The 21070-nt window shown below is 38.4% G+C and overlaps 2 protein-coding genes across 2 annotated transcripts in view; both read left to right on the top strand.

Annotated features, from left to right (window-relative positions):
- Nucleotides 1-467: 467 nt before the first annotated feature.
- On the top strand, nucleotides 468-8219 carry LOC103397705 (uncharacterized). The gene is made up of 7 exons (XM_008336069.3): nucleotides 468-1406; nucleotides 2085-2217; nucleotides 4030-4164; nucleotides 4682-5562; nucleotides 6076-6205; nucleotides 6575-6694; nucleotides 7525-8219. The coding sequence occupies exons 1-7, from the start codon at nucleotides 935-937 to the stop codon at nucleotides 7703-7705; spliced, it is 2052 nt and encodes a 683-aa protein (XP_008334291.1). The 5' UTR covers nucleotides 468-934; the 3' UTR covers nucleotides 7706-8219.
- The window catches only part of LOC103397706 (probable E3 ubiquitin-protein ligase HECTD4), a 40477-nt gene continuing 27439 nt past the window's right edge, over nucleotides 8033-21070 (top strand). Inside the window, 17 exon segments of the mRNA XM_008336071.3 lie at nucleotides 8033-8741; nucleotides 11328-11869; nucleotides 14669-14758; nucleotides 14851-14978; nucleotides 15546-15654; nucleotides 16014-16152; nucleotides 16517-16687; nucleotides 16773-16965; nucleotides 17067-17228; nucleotides 17395-17508; nucleotides 17807-17947; nucleotides 18288-18523; nucleotides 18616-18758; nucleotides 19415-19485; nucleotides 19577-19682; nucleotides 20279-20399; nucleotides 20485-20613. Of these exon segments, the coding sequence (XP_008334293.1) occupies nucleotides 8595-8741; nucleotides 11328-11869; nucleotides 14669-14758; nucleotides 14851-14978; nucleotides 15546-15654; nucleotides 16014-16152; nucleotides 16517-16687; nucleotides 16773-16965; nucleotides 17067-17228; nucleotides 17395-17508; nucleotides 17807-17947; nucleotides 18288-18523; nucleotides 18616-18758; nucleotides 19415-19485; nucleotides 19577-19682; nucleotides 20279-20399; nucleotides 20485-20613 (2742 nt within the window). The 5' untranslated portion in view covers nucleotides 8033-8594.

Here is a 21070-nt window from a genome sequence, read left to right as displayed (position 1 = left end):
TGTGTTTGATTCTGTATGTTTGCAGATACATTTGCATGTAAAGATTTTGCAGAGTTTACACAGTTCAATAAAATCTCTTGAAAACTGTCAATTATGTGTCTGTGAATGTCCTGCTCGTGGCCACATAGGCAGTCAACAAACGTGTCGTCTGTGGGAGTTTCTGCACATAAAAACAAAGTAAAGTGAAATGAAGATCATAATAATTTACAGCCCAAATGGCCATATCTTTTACTTTCTTGAAAATAGTAAATGAATGAAGCACAAAAATAAAAAACTAACCCCCCTATTGTTTAAATAGCATTAATGAACATTTCCAGTATGTTGTAATTATTCTAAATTACAACGTGTTTTATTTTAATTTTTTGTTTGTCATTTTATCAAAAATGCCTGTAAAAATGTCATCGCGACGGTTGGTTTTTGCACTTTTATACTGTACTAGTGTCGTTATTATGTTCGTCGTCGAGAGTTTATATTTTCAAATGTTTAACAAAAAATCACGGGGGGAAAGAAACGGTTCTGAGCTATAGTTTATTCTTTAGCACACCCTGTGGACAGGATTACAAATGAATAATGTCATGAAGCAGACCAGCACACATTTATTACTTGGGAGGATGGCTGTCAAAATTGTTAGTCGTGTGAGGTTTAATTATGGAGTTGGCGCCAATGTTGATGACGTAAGAAGTGTAGACCACCTTCTTCAGTGTGTTTCACAGTCACTTGTGCTGTAGATGAAGATGTGGAACAACTCCTCCTCCTTCTTTTCCACCTCCTTCTCCTCTCACCTTAATTTCAACACTCTACCAGCGTGTCGTCCTTTACCTTCCCGTGTCTGATCACACAGTGTAATGCAGAGAGGAGTCACCCAGCACCTCCTTCTCCTTATAGCTTAACACGACACTTCATCTTCTCTTTCTAGGCCTTGTAACTCCCTGAGATGCACACAAGGCTCCCTCAGCACCTCCTTATCGTCTTCTTCTCCTCTCTCCTGCAGCAGGTCAACTCCTCGGTTATCTCCTGTCTCAGGTCGAGTACAACTGACCGCGGACACCAGCGCGTCACCTTCCTTCGAGAGGACGCGGCCGGTGCGCGTTCACTCTTTCGGACTGTGTGGTTGAGTGACGCTGCTACGATGCGCATGCTGAGCTGCAGGATTAGTAAAAATCCTGGGGATGTGGAGCACTACCAGACCGCAGTGTGTGACAGCAGCCTGGAAGACCTCAGCCTGACCAGGTTTGTCAACGTCAGCGTGATGAATGAGGTGGACACAAACTGTGCACCACAGAAGAAGATGAGGAGCAGGGCACGAGAGGAGGCGGTGGTGAAGATCAGGAGGAAACGTGGATGGATTTTCCCAGGAACACTGTGGTGCGGGATGAACACTAAAGCAGCCACCTATGACGAACTAGGTAATGATTTTATTGTAATGTTGACGTCATGACATTAACTTTTGGGTTTTGGGATGTTCATCGGAGAAAATGTCGGTTACCCCCCACCCCCCAATAAAAAAAATAGTGGTTTCGTTTATTTTGACGTGAATACACCCTTATAGTGCATAACTTACAATTAGTTCATCCAAAGCAAATAAATAAATAAATAAATAAATACAAATGTAAATTGCACGTGATAGCCTAGGACAAATGCCCTTTTCGGAGCAAAAGCGTGTATGCTAATATACAGTGTAATTTTACATGGCTAACTTTCAGACATTTCAAGGTTTTATTTTAGCTACAACTTAATCGAACCATGAACTGTTTAACACAGAACATTGGTTAAAAAAAACCTCCTTTAATTCAAACACTCCTGGTGCAGGACCATACATCATTAATTTTATTAAAGATGAAAAGATTGGAGGGGAACATGAACTGGCCAGTCTGCTGTGATTGACATGTGAACTGCTTTTGGCCGGCTTCCTCCTTTAATATAAATGAGGTTCCCCAAGCGAACATGTCCACAGCTAAATATATATTCCCAAACTTTTTTCAAGTAAAGTATTTATAATTTTTTTTTACATTGCTGTTCAGTTTTATAGACCTTTTTTGTTGTTGTGATAGATTTACGAATCCCTGCCTTGCTCTTATACACAGGAATGTTCGAAAATGCAGACAGCTGCTGCCGTGAACATGATCACTGTGAACACACCATCCCTTCATTCACTGTGAATTATGGTGTTTTTAACCCCAACCTCTACACACTGTCCCACTGTGACTGTGACCAAAGGTGAGTCCCATCACACACTGCAAGATAATACTAATACTACTCAACTAATACGACTGCCCATACCCTAATACTATTCTCCTGCGCTTGAACTGTATCAGTAAAAAGAAGTGAAAAGTGCCAGAAATTTGTATTTTTTAAACTGATTATATCATAAACAAAGCTCCAACTATTTTGCAAACTTTTCAAACAATACATTCCATATATCTATGTAATATACTGTACAATAGAAACATAATTTCTTCTTATTATTAGTACCTTTATCTACCCACTTTAAAAATGCTTACTTTTATATCAAATAGTGTTTGAATAATAGGTTGGACTTTTAAAAAAAAAAAAAAAAATTTAAATAAAGTAAGTTATTTCTAGGTGATCTTAGTTGTGTTCATTTTTCGACTAACCTTTAGCCAAAGTTCTAGGTTCAGTTACATTCCCCTATTTTCCCTAAACCCTTTACCTACCTGGAGCATTTCTAGGCTCCTTTTTTGTCCTATTTTCATGCTAATTACTAGGATATCTTTGATTAGTTTAACAGACATTTTTTGGTCTGGCTTGTTAGAACATATATTGAATTTCTTATTTGCTGCAGAAATAAATAGCAGTGTGAGATTTTTTTTTTCAAAATTTGTTTTAGGTTTTCAAAAATTGCAGCTTTGAGGAAAAAGAATAAAGTTCTTCAATAAGGGGGCGGTCAGGACAATTAGAGATGGGTCGATCTTTACGAGTGAGGCTTATAGATGGTTATAGATGATTGTGGCGCTTGGTTTGTTAGTCTATAGTTACCTTATTTGCCACTTTGTAGTGAAAATGCACACCCTGCAGCTATGTCACACTATATCAGCATTCAGGCAGCAGCCGTAAATCCATCAGTGCACTTTTAAATAAAGGTTTGATATCAAGACTCAACATGCTGCTGTTCTTTTGAACGCTGCAGAGAATACCATTCCTCCTCCATTACCCTTTTCACACATCCTAGTGAATGAATAAATATAAATTCACACCAACTAAAAGAAAAAGTATCATAAAAACAATATTTAACATTGCTGGTTTGGTCTGGAACTAAGATGTGACAAGAAAATACAGACACCAGAGTCTTGCACAAAAATGGACCACGAGGTTAAGAAAAAGAAAAGTCCATTACAGTTGTAGGGACACTGGAGGGACATTTTTTAAAGTTTTGGTACCTTTACGAAAGAGGTTAGTATCAATTGACCTGTTTCCATTCTGACAGAAGGCTGTAAAATGAAGTTGATTGTGTACAGTTGTAAATCATCCAAAATATGCGTTAAGCTTCACATTCCACACAAATTCCACAGTCATTAGACAACACCTGATGTTCCAGAATCCACGGCCAAACCACATGAAAAGAAACTTGTGGTTTTTCAACTTTATAAATAAAATCGCTGGAGGACAGTGAAGCACAGACTTTATTAATACTCCAAAGAAACACAACCAGACCAGAAAAATTACTTTTGGTAGCTACTTGAGTTTTACTTTTCCTGCCAACAAGTTCATAAATGTTTTAGTCACAGTATGTCTGGGTAAACTTTGCTTTCAGCTACTGTGACACACCAAAAATATTGTTAACATGTATTTTGGGTATAAATTATGTTATTAACTTAGCTGTCTAGATAAGATTATAAATATTTCCAGCAAATCCTCTTTTATTTAAATTAATTTAATTTAAATTATATTTAACTAATCTTCTATGATGTTTTTCTCAGGGTTGCTCAATTTTTTAAACCTAGAGCAACTATTTTATGATAGTAAAATAAATGATGATCTTATCCTGCTCTTCCTTTTTTCTCTCACCAGCTTCCGAAAGTGTCTCCTCGGAGTTAATGATACCATTTCTACCATGGTGGGCTACAGCTTCTTCAACATCCTTCGAGTTCCTTGCTTTGAGCTCAAGGAGCAGCAACAATGCACTAAGATGTACTGGTGGGGGATGTAAGTAAAGCATGCTGTTAGACAATTACATGTTTACAGAGGTGCACTTGATGAAAAGTGCAGGTATGGGCACACGTGGACCCAGGGGAGCAGTTATACCTGTGCAGCTTGTAGAAGCACGTCTGATCATAGATAATGGTACCAATCTGTTCAACTCCTTCAACATAAGAATAGTAGTGCCTTAAAAAAGGTCTTACTCATCTTTACAGAGAATTTACAATCACTATGAGCTGAAAATACTGAAATACAACATATAATGTGATCATTTAAATATGTTGGAAATGTTAAGGAAACATAATATCAGGCATTTTAAGATAATGCTTGCTTATCAAGACCACCTTCAGCCAGCATCAGCTTAACATTTAGGCCTGAAGATTCCTGACCACAGATGTCTTGATCAAATGTATTTTTCTCAGTCAGTTCAACAATGTTTTTTAATAAAAGAAAACAAACAATAAAAGTGACTGATCGGTGTATGATCAAATCACATGAGCATTGCACTGCATTTTCTTTGCAGGTGCAAAGTCACCAGAAAAGCTCCATATGCTGTCTTAAAAACATCCCACCTGTACAACTCCTCTCATGTTTCAACCAATGAAGCTAATAGTAATAACAGCAACAACAGCAAGGAAACCAAACATGAAGAAAAACAAACAACTAAGATTACTGGAATTAATATGCAGCAAAAATCTCCTAAAATCCAAAGCAGATGTAGATCCAGAGATCCGCCCAGAGGAGACACTTTCTATCAACGTAAGAAAGGGAAGCGTTGTAAAATAAACAAGATGATGTCAGCAACGGTAAATATCACAGCATCCTCGGCAACGACAGGTCGTTCAAGTACTTCTTTGAGAAGTGACCTGGTGACAGGTAGTAAAAATGTTGGAGTGAAGAAGAGCAGTGGAAGGTTGTCCGAGGACTCTTATCCACAAGCTTCCCCAACAACGCAGAATGTTCCGTCCTCAACTGGAAGACAAACAACGTATCAACAACGACCACTTGTCAATGCTTTTGTGCCACAAACAATAAAAAAACACATTGCTGAGCTAAAGAAGAGCCACTGCTGCGAATCGTTGAGAGGCAACACTTTTTGGCCATTTTGCAAAAACTGTTCTAATGCAGAAACCACAGTCGTTACTGCTGCTACGACAATGACTGAGGCACCTCAAACATCAACAACACCAGGTCCTGTCACAACGTCTGGGGAAACAAATACATTTACTGCACCGGCCACGACCAAACCAAAGGTCACAGACAATCGTCATGGTGACAGAAAGCTACAAAACAGAACAGATTCCTTTCTGTTCAAAACACACCTGAACCAGAGGTCAAGGAGCAGAACCTCAGAAAACAATACAATTGCACAAGACATCTTCAAAGAAAATCACACAGTGTCAGGTGAGTGTGAGTGAAATCGGTGAGAACTGAATTTTTGAAGTGTGATTTTTAAAAAAAATGTTTTGACTTGCACAAAGATCATAGTTTCTGAAAAAAAGATGTTGAACTTCCTCCATACTTTACATGCTTACAATTCTATACATAGCAATGCCAAACACTCTTATACTTAGGAACTTTTATTAAAAAAAGGCGTTGCGATTGTTCATGACTGTGTATAATTGATAGAGTAATAGTCATTAATAGCTTCTTTAAGATTCATTAAAATGACCGCTATAGAAAGCTTGTGATAAAATTCCACTGTCCAGAGTCTAAATGCAGGCAGCTCTACCACGCCCCCTGCAGACAACAGAGAATATTTTATTTATTTTGGATGATCTGGGGTAATAGTAACAATGTTATTTTTTAGGCTTCTGTAGGTAAATTCAGTATTGACGGGTAATTGTTTTTATGACATGTGAATACAATAATGTAGTTTTCTCTACATTCAGCAACTCCACTTGCTCTTGGTAACAGATCATGAGCTGCTGTGCAAGAGTCTGAAACATCTGGATGAATGTAGACACCAAATTACCCCTTTAGAGAAAAAGTATGGTTTGTGGAACAAGGAGTCCAAGACAGTCTACCACTGCAACTGTACCACACGGTAAATTGATTTTTTTGTTTTGTTTGTTTGATTATGTGTTCTGTTGAGTCGTTATTACATTTTGTTCTAGCTGTTATTTCACAGTTAAAAATGTATGAATCTAAGTTTAAATTATATTATCAAGAACATTGTACAGAATATGTATACATTTAGGTACATTAATACATTCTATCAGTTATCTGTGGAACCAATGTTAAGCTGATCGGTCAATGTGATAGTTTCCCAGTGGTCAGACATGACTCACTGAGGGGACTGCAGCTGCTTTTTTTGTCATTAGAGAGATTTTCATTACCGTTTTCAAATTCTGTGAACAAAATATGCACACAAATATGCAAACTAGTTATTTTGAAACCTGCTTCTTTTTTACAGCCTTTCTGTTCACATCAGAAACTTCAGGCGACTCCGTGTTCTTCCCTCTCTGCTGACGGATTTTGTCTCAGAGCAGTGCTTTAAACTGCCTAAAGAAAATAAATGTCAAGACAGAAAAAGGTTTGAAATGTTACAGTCATATTTGTTACTGTATTACTGTATTGCAGTCTAATAGGCATTAGGTGGATATATAATGGATGTTTGAAGACTGATATTATAAAATATAATTGTAGCATAAATAATTTTACAAATATCATTGTCTTTTACCACGATATACAAAGTAGACATTGTGATTTGATGCCTTTTATTTTCCTTTAAAGAGTAAAACAATATACTGATATAACTGATACTATGTTCTACCAAATAAATCCCTCACACTAGAAAGACAGTAAGCAGAGCTTATTGAATAGTTCCTTATTTTTAAGATCAGACAAGGTGCTGTTTTTTATTTTTTTATTTTAATTTCAGGAACACTGACCATTTGCCAAAGGCAGTGGGGCTTAGTCTCTGTAAGATCAGTCTGAAGCTCATGGTTCAGTTTTAACAAAACCCCTGCTATATTTAAAACCTGGTAATTTTATGACATTTTTGGGCAACTTTAGATATTTCAGAAAGTATCTTTGCCCTGTGCTTCAAAGCACTGAGCACATCAAATCATCCTGTTGGAGGTAACTGAGGAACTAGTTATTTTTAAATGTCTGAATGTAATTATTGAAGAGACTGAGGGTGGCAAAACTATTTTGCTAGGACCTGACTCAACCATGACCCCTCTCAATGAAACTAAAGAAAATGCCTGACTTAAAATCAATAAATTAACTAAGATTATATCTAACCATTAACACGTAATTAATAATACTTAATTTACTCAATGGGAATTTATAACAGTAATATATTAGGTCATCTTAATCATTATGTTGGCTTCTTTTGTAACCGACATCTTTCTTTTCCAGCTGTTCAAGATTTATCAAAGCTTACGACCTAATTCGAAGGCTTAAGAAGATGAAGACAAAAGGCACTGCTTGGAGTAAACTTCCAGGCAGCGACCAAAAAAGAGGGATTCCCGTTCGCCTCTATAAACGCTGTTTAAGACTGGAGAGAGGAATTGATAATGTGGAACAGCTTACATGGTAACAAACATAGCTGCTTAACACAGTACACGTAACATTTATAAGCTTTCAATTCAATGCATTTCTTTCGGTTTACTCTCTGTTGATGTAAAACAGCAGTGCAAAGTGAAGCAATCAAGAAACACACTTATAAATATGGTGTTTTGATATTTCTATAAGACAGATCTGACCTCAACTGTTATATATTAATAAGTAACTTTAGAAAATATATTCTCATCAATAAATCTCTGCTTCGGATATATGTCTGATATGTGTGTGTGTGGGGTGGGGGTATAAAATAACAGAACAGTTATAATTCCGGGCCGCGGTGCATTTTGGGAAGCGGCTGGTCGGCCCTGGAAACCTGGCGTTGCACTGACAGCTGGGACACTGTCATTATTTTCCCCAGCAGAAGCAGCAGCAGCAGCAGAAGAAGCCTGGGACGACATTGTTGCTGACTCCGTGTTTCCGTCACCGGCTGTGAGGAGCTGCGAACTCGGTTTTTCTTCTGACAATCGTTAAAAGCCCTGTCTAGTCCATTAAAAAAAAATCGGGTTAAAGTGCTGCTGTCACGCCCACTCTGTAATAAGTGTTAGCTTTTAGCCGTCTTCTATCAAAGCTAACAGATAGGCGAATGTTTAGCATTAGCCTTTGCTGCTAGCTGGACACGAGCATCAAGGAGGAGTCGCCGCCTGCTGCACCGCCCCGGCTCCCTTCTCAGCTGGCTTAATCTTACACACTCCATTGACTGATAAGACAGCTGCGGTTGAACGACCGTGTTATGTTGTTAATGGGGTTGCTTTTGTAGCTGTTGTTAGCACGCAAGCTTCTGGGGCGTTTTTTGTCACTACTGTAAACTGAATTTTTAATGTTCGACCCCTTTGACATCGTCACGGTTGGCGGAGGAGAGAGCGATGGGCTCCGGGGCTGTGGATTCGTCCCAGTGGCTCTCGGTCAAGGAGGAGACGATTTTCCTCCACGACGGACTCATTCGGGTGACGGATCTGGCCGAACTGCCCAGCGAGATTGGAGCGTCGGAGCATGGGGACGCCGAGCAGGAGGTGGGTGAAAATAATTCCTGTCATCCATCCATGTTTTCTCAAACAAACACACGTACACACATCCCACAAGCCTGTACATTGTATTTAAAAAATCGCATAATGCTATGCTAAGTTGATAACAGTGACCATTTTGTGTATGTTTAGTCTTTATTTCTTTAACCGATTATCTAATCAGACTGGGTAATGTCCAACAGCTACAAGTTAGGTCCTGATATAAATGTTTCTTCTGCAGGAATGATTCCTTGTAATGGGGACAAGTCATATATATATATACAGCCGATTTATATTTTTGACAGGTTTACTTAAGATGAACCTCCGTGAAACCGTTACTACAATCAATGTGTCTATATAAAGCAATGGTAATGCAAAATAACTGCGATAGACTCCTGCTAAAGAGCTACAATGTAGAGGGTTATAAATGGTCTCACATTTCAAATATGAACATTTTAAAGTAGTCCGCATAACAATTTAATTTTTAAAGAACAGACAGCAGTGAATCATTCCAGAGGACTTAGCTACTAGCAAAAGGTTGTCGGTTCAAAACAAGTAAATAGTCTGCAGACATTTGTCTACGTGTTCATTCTAATCGCAAGGACAGGGTCTTTGGTTGGACTTCACATTTCAAAGCTTCAGAATAGGTCTTTGTTTAATGACCAGGCAACTGTACATTTCTTCTTCAGGATTTATCATTTATATTTCTTTTAATTAAATATACATAAATATACAGCTTCATCCATTCATCATGTACTGCCTAATCATTACTATATTCTACCGTTAGTTAGACTTAATCATTTTACCCTACAGTATTGTAGATTTTGAGTTTAGTCTAGTATAAAAACATGCACTACTGTATATACTTTTTGAATTTAATTGATTGAATATATGCAAACACATGTAGTTGTACAGATAATTAAAATATAGTGGGCGTGCTTCATATGATATGATAATGGGTGTTATTAATATGGTGATATGAATCATGTGCCCCAAATAAATATAAATAATTTCTGTAGCGAAATATGAGAAACATTCTTATTGGTGAAAGATGTGGAAGATAAAATTTCAAAGAGTTGCTGCAGTTTATTTATAAAAAACAAGGAAGTCAATTTGTTTCTTCCATGGTTAGTTCCAAGGCAGTACACAACAGTGCACTGTCACAATGGTTTGTGTTTTTTTATTGTAAATAATAATAATAAAAAAATCTGTGGTTGATGTGCAGTGCAATTGTAATTTTTAAATCAGAAAATATTGTTCATAAAAAGAAAAATCAATCCACATGTAGACAAAGTTACTGTCTGTTACCAAGGTGGATCGATAAATTAGAATCAGATGAGGGAAACATCCCAGGCTGAATTTAAGTTTAACTTGTTTTAGTTTAGTGACGAAATAGTGGTAGATATAGGACAAAGCATGTTGAAAATTAAGAGGTCACTAGGAAAACAGGAGGCCCCATAGAAGGTCCATAGACGAAGTGAAGAAGGACATGAAGATGGTTGGTGTAACAGTAGAGGAAGCAAGAGCTGGAGCGAGGTAGAGGTCAGTTCAGCCTGATGATGTGCTGGGGGCGACCTCAGAAGGATGATGATTCAGATGTTTTTCCTATCGTTTGCCTTTTCTGGTTGGAAACTGACTAGGTCACTGGTCGGTATTTCTGTAGGTGTCGTGACGCTGCCTATTTTTGTCCATTTCTAATATTGTTTGCAGAGCAGGGTAGAGAAGGTCCAGCAGCATTTAGTTAAGGAGTGTTACTGTAACTTTAGTTGGATTTCTGAGATGGAATCAATACAACTTGTGCCTGCTAAATGGTGTAATGGATTTTTTTTTCCTTTAGCCCATGATTCGTGAGCCACGTTGAGTGTAATCAATACCTGAAATGCTGCCTAAGTGCACATGAAGCACATTGTTTTACTTGTGATAGGCTATCCCTATATTCTCCACAATTACTGATTATTTCCACACGAGTGTAGATGATGATACTTTCTGTTAGACTTAGTTATTTAAAAAAGCCATCTTTGGTGTTACTTCAGATGTGATTCGTTTATTTCACATTACGTAAATTCCCCTGTTGGTGTTAGTCTGTTTTGCAAATGTAAATTGTTGCTTTCAACACTAATGGGTAAGTGAACCGGTTGTGTCTGTCATTTCCTCAGACAAATTAACCCGAAATAACCTTAAGGTGAAATTTAAAGATTAGATGTATATGCATTTGTTATGTCAGTGTATTAACAAATGTTCTTGGTATGTCTTTTAGACTTTGTCTTTCAATGAGTTCTGGAAGCTTGTCCAATGTAAGATTAATGCAGAAAACGCTGAAAAAATAAATTTCAAGAAAAGTGTCTATGGTCTAGCTAAATATAATTTAGCAAAAAAAAAAAAGGTTGTACTAAAAATGAATGAACTAAGGGTTAAAATTATTGACTGTTATAGAAAATATAAATTTGGCCAGAAATATCCTAATGTTCAGTTGTCGAGATTGTCCTTTTCATTACAGTACTGTGTTTCCTACAGGTGTTTACAGTTTTAAGCCATTGTTGAAAATAATAAAAATCACATCAATCAATTGTTCTCAATTTCTGTTCTTTTACCTAGATTCTTACCTTTGAGACAAAAAACCCAGTGGAGCTTGCTGAACGTCTCCGTGCTGTCTGTGGAAATCAAAGCAATGCTTATGCACGCCTCTTGGAGTACCGTCTTAATGCTCTGCGTGGCCTGTGGGGGGCGCAGCGGCAGTTGGCCCTGGAGGAGCAGCAAGAACGTGAGGGCACCGGGGGTGCTGATGAGGAGACCTTGGCTCTGCTCAAGAGACAAGGTCTCCTTCAGCAGCCAGAGCAGGCACCATTCACGTCACGTGTAGGCCTGTTGCTGGTCTTCCCACTGTTACAGTCCCAGACTCGCAGTGACCCAGCACTCTGCGGTGTCACTGCAGAGGTGTTGCTGGCTTGCCTCCGCGACTGCCAGCCGCTTAGCCTCAGCAAAGAGCCCGCCGACTGCCTCAACGGTCTGGAGGCCCTGCTCTGCTCCTGGTTGGAAGATGGAACCCAGGAAAACAACCCAGTGCAGATGCAGGTCCTTCACACACACAGACAGAGGGAAAATGCTGCTGCTGCTTTGGTGGCACTCGCCTGTGCCAGGTAAAGTCAAGTTCTCATCTGATTAATCATGATAAATTGACGGTCTAAACAAGACAAAATATGAATTTTTTGGTCTGTATATTGTTGGACCAGAAAAATAAATAACAGCAGGTAGAGGTGTAGTGTTCATCAAACATTCTTTGACAACTTTCCTATCAGAGAATGCCTAACTGTTCATTGCTGTTTTGTGGGATATTACAGAGTTGGTCCAACACGTTGTTCACACATTTGAGTGAAGGAGAATAAAGACACTGGCCAGAGATTTTAGAAATAAGATCAAAATAGTTGCCTTCAAAGTCAAAGCTTTGCAGATGTATTCCGTGCTCAAAGCACAGTGTAATAAGTGTTGGTGTCACGTGTGGATTTCAGCTATTTCATAATTAATTTCACAAATTATATTATTTTGATTTTTCTGACAATATTGAATGGGTTGAGGAGCTAAGCTTCAGCTGAGGTTGAGCAGTTCAGAGATAAATAAATGCAAGTCTTGATTGTTTTGGGCATGTGCTAATCGTGACAGTGGTTGTAATGGACAAAGGAAATTGGCAGGAGGCAGGAAATAAAGAATAAGACCCCAAAGAAGATGAAAGGATGTAAGGAAAGAGGATATAGAAATGGGTGGTATAGAAGTAGAGGTGAGAGATGAATGCTAGGAGGTGACTCAGTGTGGAGGCCTCTGAAGGAAGAAACTTAAAGGTGATTTTGCTGAGTCAGGAACATTATGATCTATATTTCTCAAACTGGATAATTAGGGCGTGGTCCTTGAATCCATTTAATGGTGTCAGTAACATCAATGCCCATAAAATATATATGTATGCAGTGTTTCCTCTATTTCGCCATTCTCCTTTCGCTCTTTGTTTTTTTTAATCCAATCTTGCTAAATCTTTGCTTTATTGCGAAATATAGCAAACTAAGCTATACCAAGCTAAGATTAAAAATTCAGTTTTCAGTGCAGTTCTTTTAAACTGGCAAACACAAGTGCTTAGACATTTTATTGTCTCTTCACTTACATGACGCCAGCTTGTTTTCTTTTGTCTGTCAACCCCGGCTTCTGTTGGTGACAAATGATCCTGACTTGTCAAATCCAGAGCTCTAGGGCGCTCTTTGTTAGACATCTGTCGTGGCAGAAAGCTTTTGTGGCAGGCAGCATTCAGGTCTTGATGATTTTTCATGCACAGTGGGACCTAATTTAAGTCATCACCTTTTCACTCCCCGCTGCTTTTCTTTGGCTGTGCTGGTTAGTTAAGTCACTGTGTAAGAGGGAAATGAGGATAAGTCAGCCACTGGTCGGCACATCTCCATCTCTTAACATAAGCAGCTAATCTTCTCAGTGTGGATATATGCACATCTAAAGGTCAAACAACAAGATAGTGAATGTATTCAGTCATTTAGAGGGGAGCAGAGGCAAAATGTTGGTGAAATATTAGAACTGCCCTTGAGATTTTTATAATGACAGTTTCTCGTACCTCATAATAATACAACTATGCAAATATGAGTTTAAAAAATGTCTGGGCTTTTACAGCTCACATGACTGTAGTCACAATATTGTAAATTTTATTCAGACGGTAGAAAGAAATCACTGCAAAAGTAAAATTAGCAAATTCTTTTTTTGAAATTTATAAATAAAGGCCAGACAGAAATAGGGAAAATATCTAGACAAATTGTCTGTGTAGGTTCTCAGTCATCCAGGTCATTTAATCCAGAAAATAGGTACATCGAAAGCAACTGGACAAAGTTATTTTTTTTATTTTTTTTATTTTTTTAAGATGTTTCACCTCTCATCCAAGAGGCTGACTGACTACTGGGAAATTCTAGTATTTAGCCTCAAAAGGGCTGCATACCTGTAATGAGGGTTGTTGCAGAAAGGGGGGGTGGAGGTGTGGTGAAACACACCCTACTCTCCTTAGAATCTAAAGGTCAAGTGACAAGAGAGTGAATGTATTTTAGAGAGAAGTAGAGGCAAAATGTTGGTGAAATATTAGAACTGTAAAACCTGCTTTGTCCAGCTGCTTTCGATGTAACTAATTTTTGGATCGAGGCAAATTGGCAAACATTAGCCTAATGCTAATTACAAAATAGCCTTATTAGCTCAGAAAGGTAAGGTAAAAAGGTAAAAGGTAAAAAATATGTCAAAATTAGCTGTGGTGGGATCTTATTGGATAACAATAATGTAATTAGAATAATAAGTGCATGTTTGATTGTGTTAACAGTTCCACTGGCCACAGGAGTGTCCACATTTATTTCCCCAACCTGTTTTTTTTTTATTTCATTGTGTCACTCTTATACTTTGGCCTTTCGGTTACACTCTAAAGTCTTGACACAAGGTTTTTATTGTATGTAATTGTTATGCTGGACTATGTCGATAAGTAGTATCACATAAACACTATGTTTCATCAGCCTTTGTGTTGTATTTAGTTTCTTGTGTTCCGGCTGCAGCGATAATACCCACAGAATGTAAAAGAAGTAATTATTTGACAGGAAAATGTACATATTTTCTCTCCAATTACTTGTTTAATATGTGGCTACAGCAAATCAATAAGAACCAAATCCCCTGTGTTCATTTATATCTGTGGCAGTTTTAATTAAACAGTTCTTACATTCAGAGTGGTTTTTCAACCTCAAATAAACATTTTTCTTCCTCTCGTGAAAAAAAGAGAAATATAAACTAATAAAATAATAATAAGCAATATTAAGCAGAAGTTGCTGCAACTGGCTAAACAAACTGCCATCTCTATTTTTATTTTACATGTGCAAAATTAGTGCCACAAAAACATCTGACAGTAAATAACTGTTTTTCAGAGGATCTCTGAAGACCTTCATTCACACAGTTCAACTGCTGCAGAAACAAAGTGACCTGGGTCAGCTTCCTGTGTCAGATGTCCTCTACCGGTAACTGCTGTCATGTATCTGACCTTTATTAAAAACAAACAAATTGATGACTGTCCATAACAGATAATGTCTCTGTGGTCATTGTGTGCCAGACTTCTGCTTCTAGAAGGAGGTCCAGGTTCTCCTTCATGCCTCCTGGGAGGCAAACACAGTGTGTCCTGGGGTTTTGAAGACATGCTTCCCACTCTAGATATTACTGCTGGAGCAGCAGAGAATAAAGGTAAGGGAAGAAAAAGTGTGTATGTTTTTATCTGCATGCATGTATATGAAGCATCAGAGCCGGTGTCAAATTAGCAGATCTTACTAGCTAGCTCATTCTAGCTATAAATGAGATAGGAATTGGCCAAAAAGGTACTTTTAAGTAAACCCAAGAGTAAATTGCTAAATTGCTCAGAATATATTAACCACACTTAAATATAAAATAATAGCTAAATCAGACTTAATTTATGAACGAAAATACAAGAAGTAAATCTGCTATTTGTAAAAACAACAAATTACTTAGATTTAGAAAAAATACCCATATATTCACTAACCGTTTAATTATATTAACTGAAAAAAGCAAAGCTTTTACAATTCATTTAGATAAAAATGGATAATCAATATTATCTGTTATCTGAGAACATAATTCACAATAACTTTATAGATCTAAATAAGGAATCTTAGATGCAGCTAAGAAATATTTCACGGTGCTAACGAAGCAGTGGGAGGCCTCAGTGTTAGCAATAGGATTGTTGTTACATTACATTTTGGGTCAGTGACCTTTTACATTCTGCTGCATGTGTTACAGACGGTGACCTGGGCCGCTGTCTGGCAACTGACGGCCTCTATCTGTACACCACCAACTCCTCTGGGAGAGGACTCAGCAAGCTGGGGTCTGGTTTACATGGCACACTGAGGTAATTTGACACTTTTTACCTTCTGCAGTTCTTCTTCTGCTGCCTTCAGGGAAACAAGAGAGAGAAAGAGAGAGACATACAAAAAGGTAGAGAAAATGAAAGGCAAACAAACATTCCTTTCCATTTACCCAGACAAACTTTTGTTGATTTTTGTAAACCTACAGCTGTGCTGCTCTGACTTTTTTATCACAGATTTCGTTGACTTTATAAAAGCGAGCAGAGCTGATGCAAGGTCCTCACTATTCTTTCCTGCAAGACTAACTGTTTGTGGGAGGAATGTCATAAAAATTAGGGAATTAAAAGCCATGACGGTAATTATATATGTTCTGAATTTCTCTGTGTTTGTGGTTTTTGTGCAGGGGTTTTGTGTATTGTAAAAATGAAGAGTTAGAACCTGGCTGGGTAGTGTTCAGCGGGGGTCACCTCCTCCATCGCCCCTCTTCCTTTGATGCCAAGCCTCATCAGCTGTGCCAGGTCATCGATCCCTTCACCCTCCAGGTAGACTCCCTGATTTTTAGGAAGTACAGTTACTGTGGTAACTATAGTACTCAAATTCACCAGAAAAACTAAAAAGAAAATGTAAATTTTTTCCAGAAATAGTACAGTGACAAATAACATAAATAATAAATAATAATTACCATAAATAATATAATGAAAAATAATAAATAATAATAAAATCACAAGGCAGCTAAAATTTGAAAGAAGACGTTTTAAGAAATGGTTAAATAAAAAAGGTTTAATTTCCCCAAGGATTTGTTATAAAAGGTAAAAATACTTTTTATTTTAAGTTTGAAAAAGAAATTAAATCAATTCCGCCAATAACGTACACATAATGTAATCAATGCCCATGTGCCATTTTCAGGTGTGCCAGATCACATCCATGCCAGCCCATCATTTCCCCGTGGGCAGCAGCATGACCACGCTGCACGTTTGCTCTGATGGAACCTACTTGTACTGGATCTGGTCTCCAGCCAGTTTAAATGAAAAGACCCAGAAAGGCCACTCTGTCTTCATGGATGTTTTTCATCTGTCTGTGGGTGTGATAAATGCAGCTCTCCACTTCACTGCTGCTTCCATTACGTTGTGTATTTTAAACCTGTTTGTTTTCTCTGTTGCAGACGCAGACAGGGTTGTGCGTGGCTGACATCCTACAGGAGAGAGTCATACTCACTCGTAAAGAAGGCGAGTCCTCCAAGTGCTTAAATGAGCTTCTCCTTAGTCGCATGTCACGATTTAGAGCTTCGCATTCTGCCACACTGGCTGCCCTCACCGGCTCTGCAATTACCAACACTGTCAAAGAGGAACAGTCTGGTAATTTATCTGCACCTCTACTGTGGAAATCATACTTTTTTCTTTTTTCTTTTTATATGCATCAAAATAACGAATGAGGATTTCTCTTGAACTTTCCACAGCTGTTAACACCAGCTGTGGACTTCCTCTGAAGACACTGAGAAAGACTCCGATGTATGTGTGTGGAACATACCTGGTGATGCTGGTCTCACCTCCTGGTGTGTCAGGGAGCTCAGCCACACGGTCGCTGTTTGGAGGAACCAGCAGCCTCTCGTCACTTAAAAGTAATAGCATAATTCATTCATTTTTATAATTGCTGTTAAATGGTATCATGACTGACATAGCACCAACATTTTGGTTCACTCTTCAGACAAATTATCGGTTTTGCTCATTGTTGCAGTGTTGGTATTTGTTTTTCTAATAAAGCCCTGCTCTTCATTTATTGCTAAGTTTTAGCCTCCAGTCTGGTCTTTAACCTGGGTGATGGTCAGTTCAGCAGCCGTGCAGACCTCATTGATGCTCCGGGCAGTTCTCTGGGAAGAGGAGCTCAGGTGGTTGGACTAGGTGAGTCTCCCTTCCTCACGTTTCCTGCTGTAGATTGTTGTTGCAGCTGCGCATCTCAAGGTTTATTAGTGAATGTGCATTAATTGAGGTGCAAGTACAAATTACGCTGCAGTGTGAATACAACCATGGTTTAAATTTACTTTTCCTACACAGTGAATACTGTATGAAAGTCAGTGTAAAAACTGTATTAATTAGTTGCATCCATCATCTACGTCAGGGTGTTTTAATTGGTCAGTGTCATGGAGATCAGACCGCTAAGTAAAAGTTATGTTTATTAATGCCATCTTTTACTTCATAGGAGCGTGTTACGATGCACTAAACAACCTTATCTGGACCTGCTCAAGTGACTACATAGACCAGTGGTGTAACCCTGGGAACCAAGCATTTCATCACGTGTGCAAGAGGCTCGGAGTCAGCAATGTCATCAAAGAACCTAAAGGTTTGATGTTTTCCAAAAGTGAGGGCCAATAATGCTAATATTTTAAACCAAATTCACTGGACTTTAACATCTTGCTATTTTGCACAAATAAACTGATCTCAGAAAGATACAAAAATGAAAATGAAAAGAAGATTGTCCTGAGAAGAACCAAAAGATCATTTTTACATCTTTACTAAACTAAGTGAATTTTATGTTCTTCTCATCATCATATTTAAGGAACAGGTCAGCGGCCTCATTAAACCTACATGGATTCCATATATGGCCCCTAACTGACACTACGAGCATGTCTTCATTTAAGAAGCAATACATGATATTGGCTAAAATACTTTCTTATTTACAGAGGAAACAGTAGGCACCGGTGAGGTGATCAACCAGCTGCTTCACCACGTTGGTGCCATGTGTATCCATCAACTCAACCTGCTCGCAGCCAGCAGCAACAGTCTGCCTCTCGGTGCTTTGCTGGGAAAACAGCATCCCATTGAAGCACGGCACTTCAGCAGCATCTGTGACATTATGGAGAAGGCCATGGTCAACAGAGACACCTGCATCATCCGCTGCATCCTAGTGGTGTTCCAGGTCGGTCACAACTTGGAACCATTAAGTTAAAAAAGAAAACCTCTGCCTCTACCAATTTAATCTTTAAATCCTTATCTGTTCACGTGGTCCAGGTTGTGTTCAGGTTTTTTAATCCTCATTTGGAGCAGAACAGGGAGAGCATACGACGTGCAGGTCTCCTCCTCTGGCAGCTTCTCATGGCTCCAATGGATCAGATAGGAATAGAGATTCAGAAAGAAGTGTGCATGTCCATAAGGTGAGACTGAGATGTTGATTTGAATTTATAAGTTAAAACTACAAAATAAAATTAGTTTGTTTTGATTATAGGCATACTTGTCTTGGTAATACAACATTCTATAACATGTATTTTTCACAACCTACTGCTTATTCCCTTTCTGGGTGACGGGGGGCACTGGAGCCAATTCTAGCTATCAAGGGTGAGGGCAGGATACATGCTGGACAGTTTGCCAGTACAGCTCAACCTGCTGACAAATAGTCACATTCATACCTATGATGTGAATGTTTGTTTATGGTGTATGATCAACCTACTCCCCTATCAAATATTATATTTTTGCGCAGTGAAAGGAAGCTGGGAAACACCGGCTGATCACACAAACTCCACACAGAAAGAGCTTGCGCACTAATTGGGGTATTGCCCCACTATTCCTCAAGCTTTGTACCACTTTGCCACTGTGTGGGCCACCAATAGAACATTTCAATCAAAGCTTTACTCTAACACACATGTCAGGGCTGCATCCTTTAAGATGACTATCTTTAATTTAACCAAAAATAGCTACGTAAAACATTGACGTAAGATACCAGCAAGTTTTAAAAATGGATTGTGCTTGACTTTCACCTGAGTAAGGAGGTTTGAAGCCTTCACGTCTTTGTTTTCTTCCGCTGTCTCTGCAGCTCAGGCCTGGATATTTTGTATCAGGGTGAAGCTGAACTTAACAAACTGCTGAAACTTGTTCTCTCAGAAGGTCAGTTTTTATTATTAAAGGAGATTGTTTTGATCATTATATTACTGTTTAGTTGACATGCTTGTGTTATTTTCATGTGTTCGACCTCAAGGAGAACGTAATGGTGGTCTGTCTCAGCTTCGTGACATCATTCTTACTAACCTGGCAGATCAGCTGCAAAGGAACAGATTTGGCAGTGAAGAAGATGATCACTACAGGTAACAAAATAATAATAATAAAAAAACACAGAGTAAGAAAGTTCAAAGTAACCACATACAGTAAATCTAAAGGTGCTAGTGCTGGACATTTGGTTCAAATACAAAAGAAAGCAGATTATATTTTCAGTGCATGCATGTATAGTAAAAGTAGAAAAGTCAAAATATGTGGAGAGGTACAAGTTGCTTGAAACACAAGCAAACTATTGTATTAAGCATGAAACTAAACTAAGATCAGCTTGTAGGTTCAGTAAAGAGTAATGTTATTCAATCATTCTTGTCTATTTTAATCTTTTAAATATCTTGCTTATCTTATCTTGCTTGGAAATCATGAGATAAGTTAAGTGGGTTTAGCAGTTTGAGCTATTGAGTAAAAAACATCTTTCCCAATTTTTTTTGTACAGAAAACTGGAACATTCCCAGTTTAAGTTAAAAATGTGACACAGTATTTCTCTAAAAAAAACCTGGTTGAATTTCTTAAAGATGAACATGCGCTACAACCAGATGAGAGTTACCTAAGAAGACTTGAAGATAAATATATATACAGATGCAACCTCAGTCTGTGTTGTTTGTGTAACAATGTCTTTTTGTTTTTTCAGACTGAATGATGAGCTACTGCATTGTATCCTTAAGACAGTAGTTCGAGAATCTTGCGTTCTCATTACCAAATGTCAGACTGTCTCCAGGGACGACTTCCAGAAGCTGCTCTCCACTGTACCAGTAGGAGTAAATTCCTCTTGTTTTTCTGAGGCTAGGTATTACAGTGACACACAACAACTTGTTCTTCTCCTCCCCGTCTCTTTAGGTTGTCTCTCCTTGTCTCCGCTACCTCATGGCTGTACAGAACCATCTACTCAGTAACACTATTCTTATCCGACCAGATGATAATGATGACAGCGACAGCTCCCTGCAGGGGGATACAATGAAGGTACAGGTAAACATCCCCTTTAAATACCCCTACCTATCTCTGTGCATGTGGAAGTAATCAGATGTACTCACATGTATTTGATGATTGGTGCAGCATATGTTTGATGCTGGGGGAAGTTTGCTGGGAGTTGCCTGCCTCAGATCTGGACTCTTAGTGGTTGATGATTAGCACAGGAGAGTCAAGTGGGAGTTATAAGGGACATGTTCATGTCTCTCACCTTGCACCTTGGATCTCTTTCATACCTGACCACACCTCCCTAATATTTTCCTCCTGTAGCTGTTGGTACACTTACTGAATTCATGGGGAACCCTCCTTAGACCAACAGACCCCCTAACCTGAAGGTCTGTGAAGAGAGTGACTCATAGCTTCTAGTAATCCACTGCTTGATGTCTGGGAAACAGCGTACAGTCTAGGCTCTTTTTAGATAAATTTGATGTATTATCTATTATCATTATCTAAATGT

This window comes from Cynoglossus semilaevis, chromosome Z (genome assembly GCF_000523025.1).
Source record: "Cynoglossus semilaevis isolate Cse_v1.0 chromosome Z, Cse_v1.0, whole genome shotgun sequence".
In the NCBI taxonomy this organism is placed as follows: domain Eukaryota; kingdom Metazoa; phylum Chordata; class Actinopteri; order Pleuronectiformes; family Cynoglossidae; genus Cynoglossus; species Cynoglossus semilaevis.
This window is presented reverse-complemented; position numbering and strand designations above follow the sequence as displayed.

Coding starts and splice junctions, on each gene's coding strand:
- LOC103397705 (XM_008336069.3), top strand. CDS start 935: ATGCACACAAGGCTCCCTCAGCACCTCCTTATCGTCTTCTTCTCCTCT. Junction 2,218..4,029: donor CACTGTGACTGTGACCAAAG/GTGAGTCCCATC, acceptor TTCTCTCACCAG/CTTCCGAAAGTGTCTCCTCG. Junction 5,563..6,075: donor AGAAAATCACACAGTGTCAG/GTGAGTGTGAGT, acceptor TCTTGGTAACAG/ATCATGAGCTGCTGTGCAAG.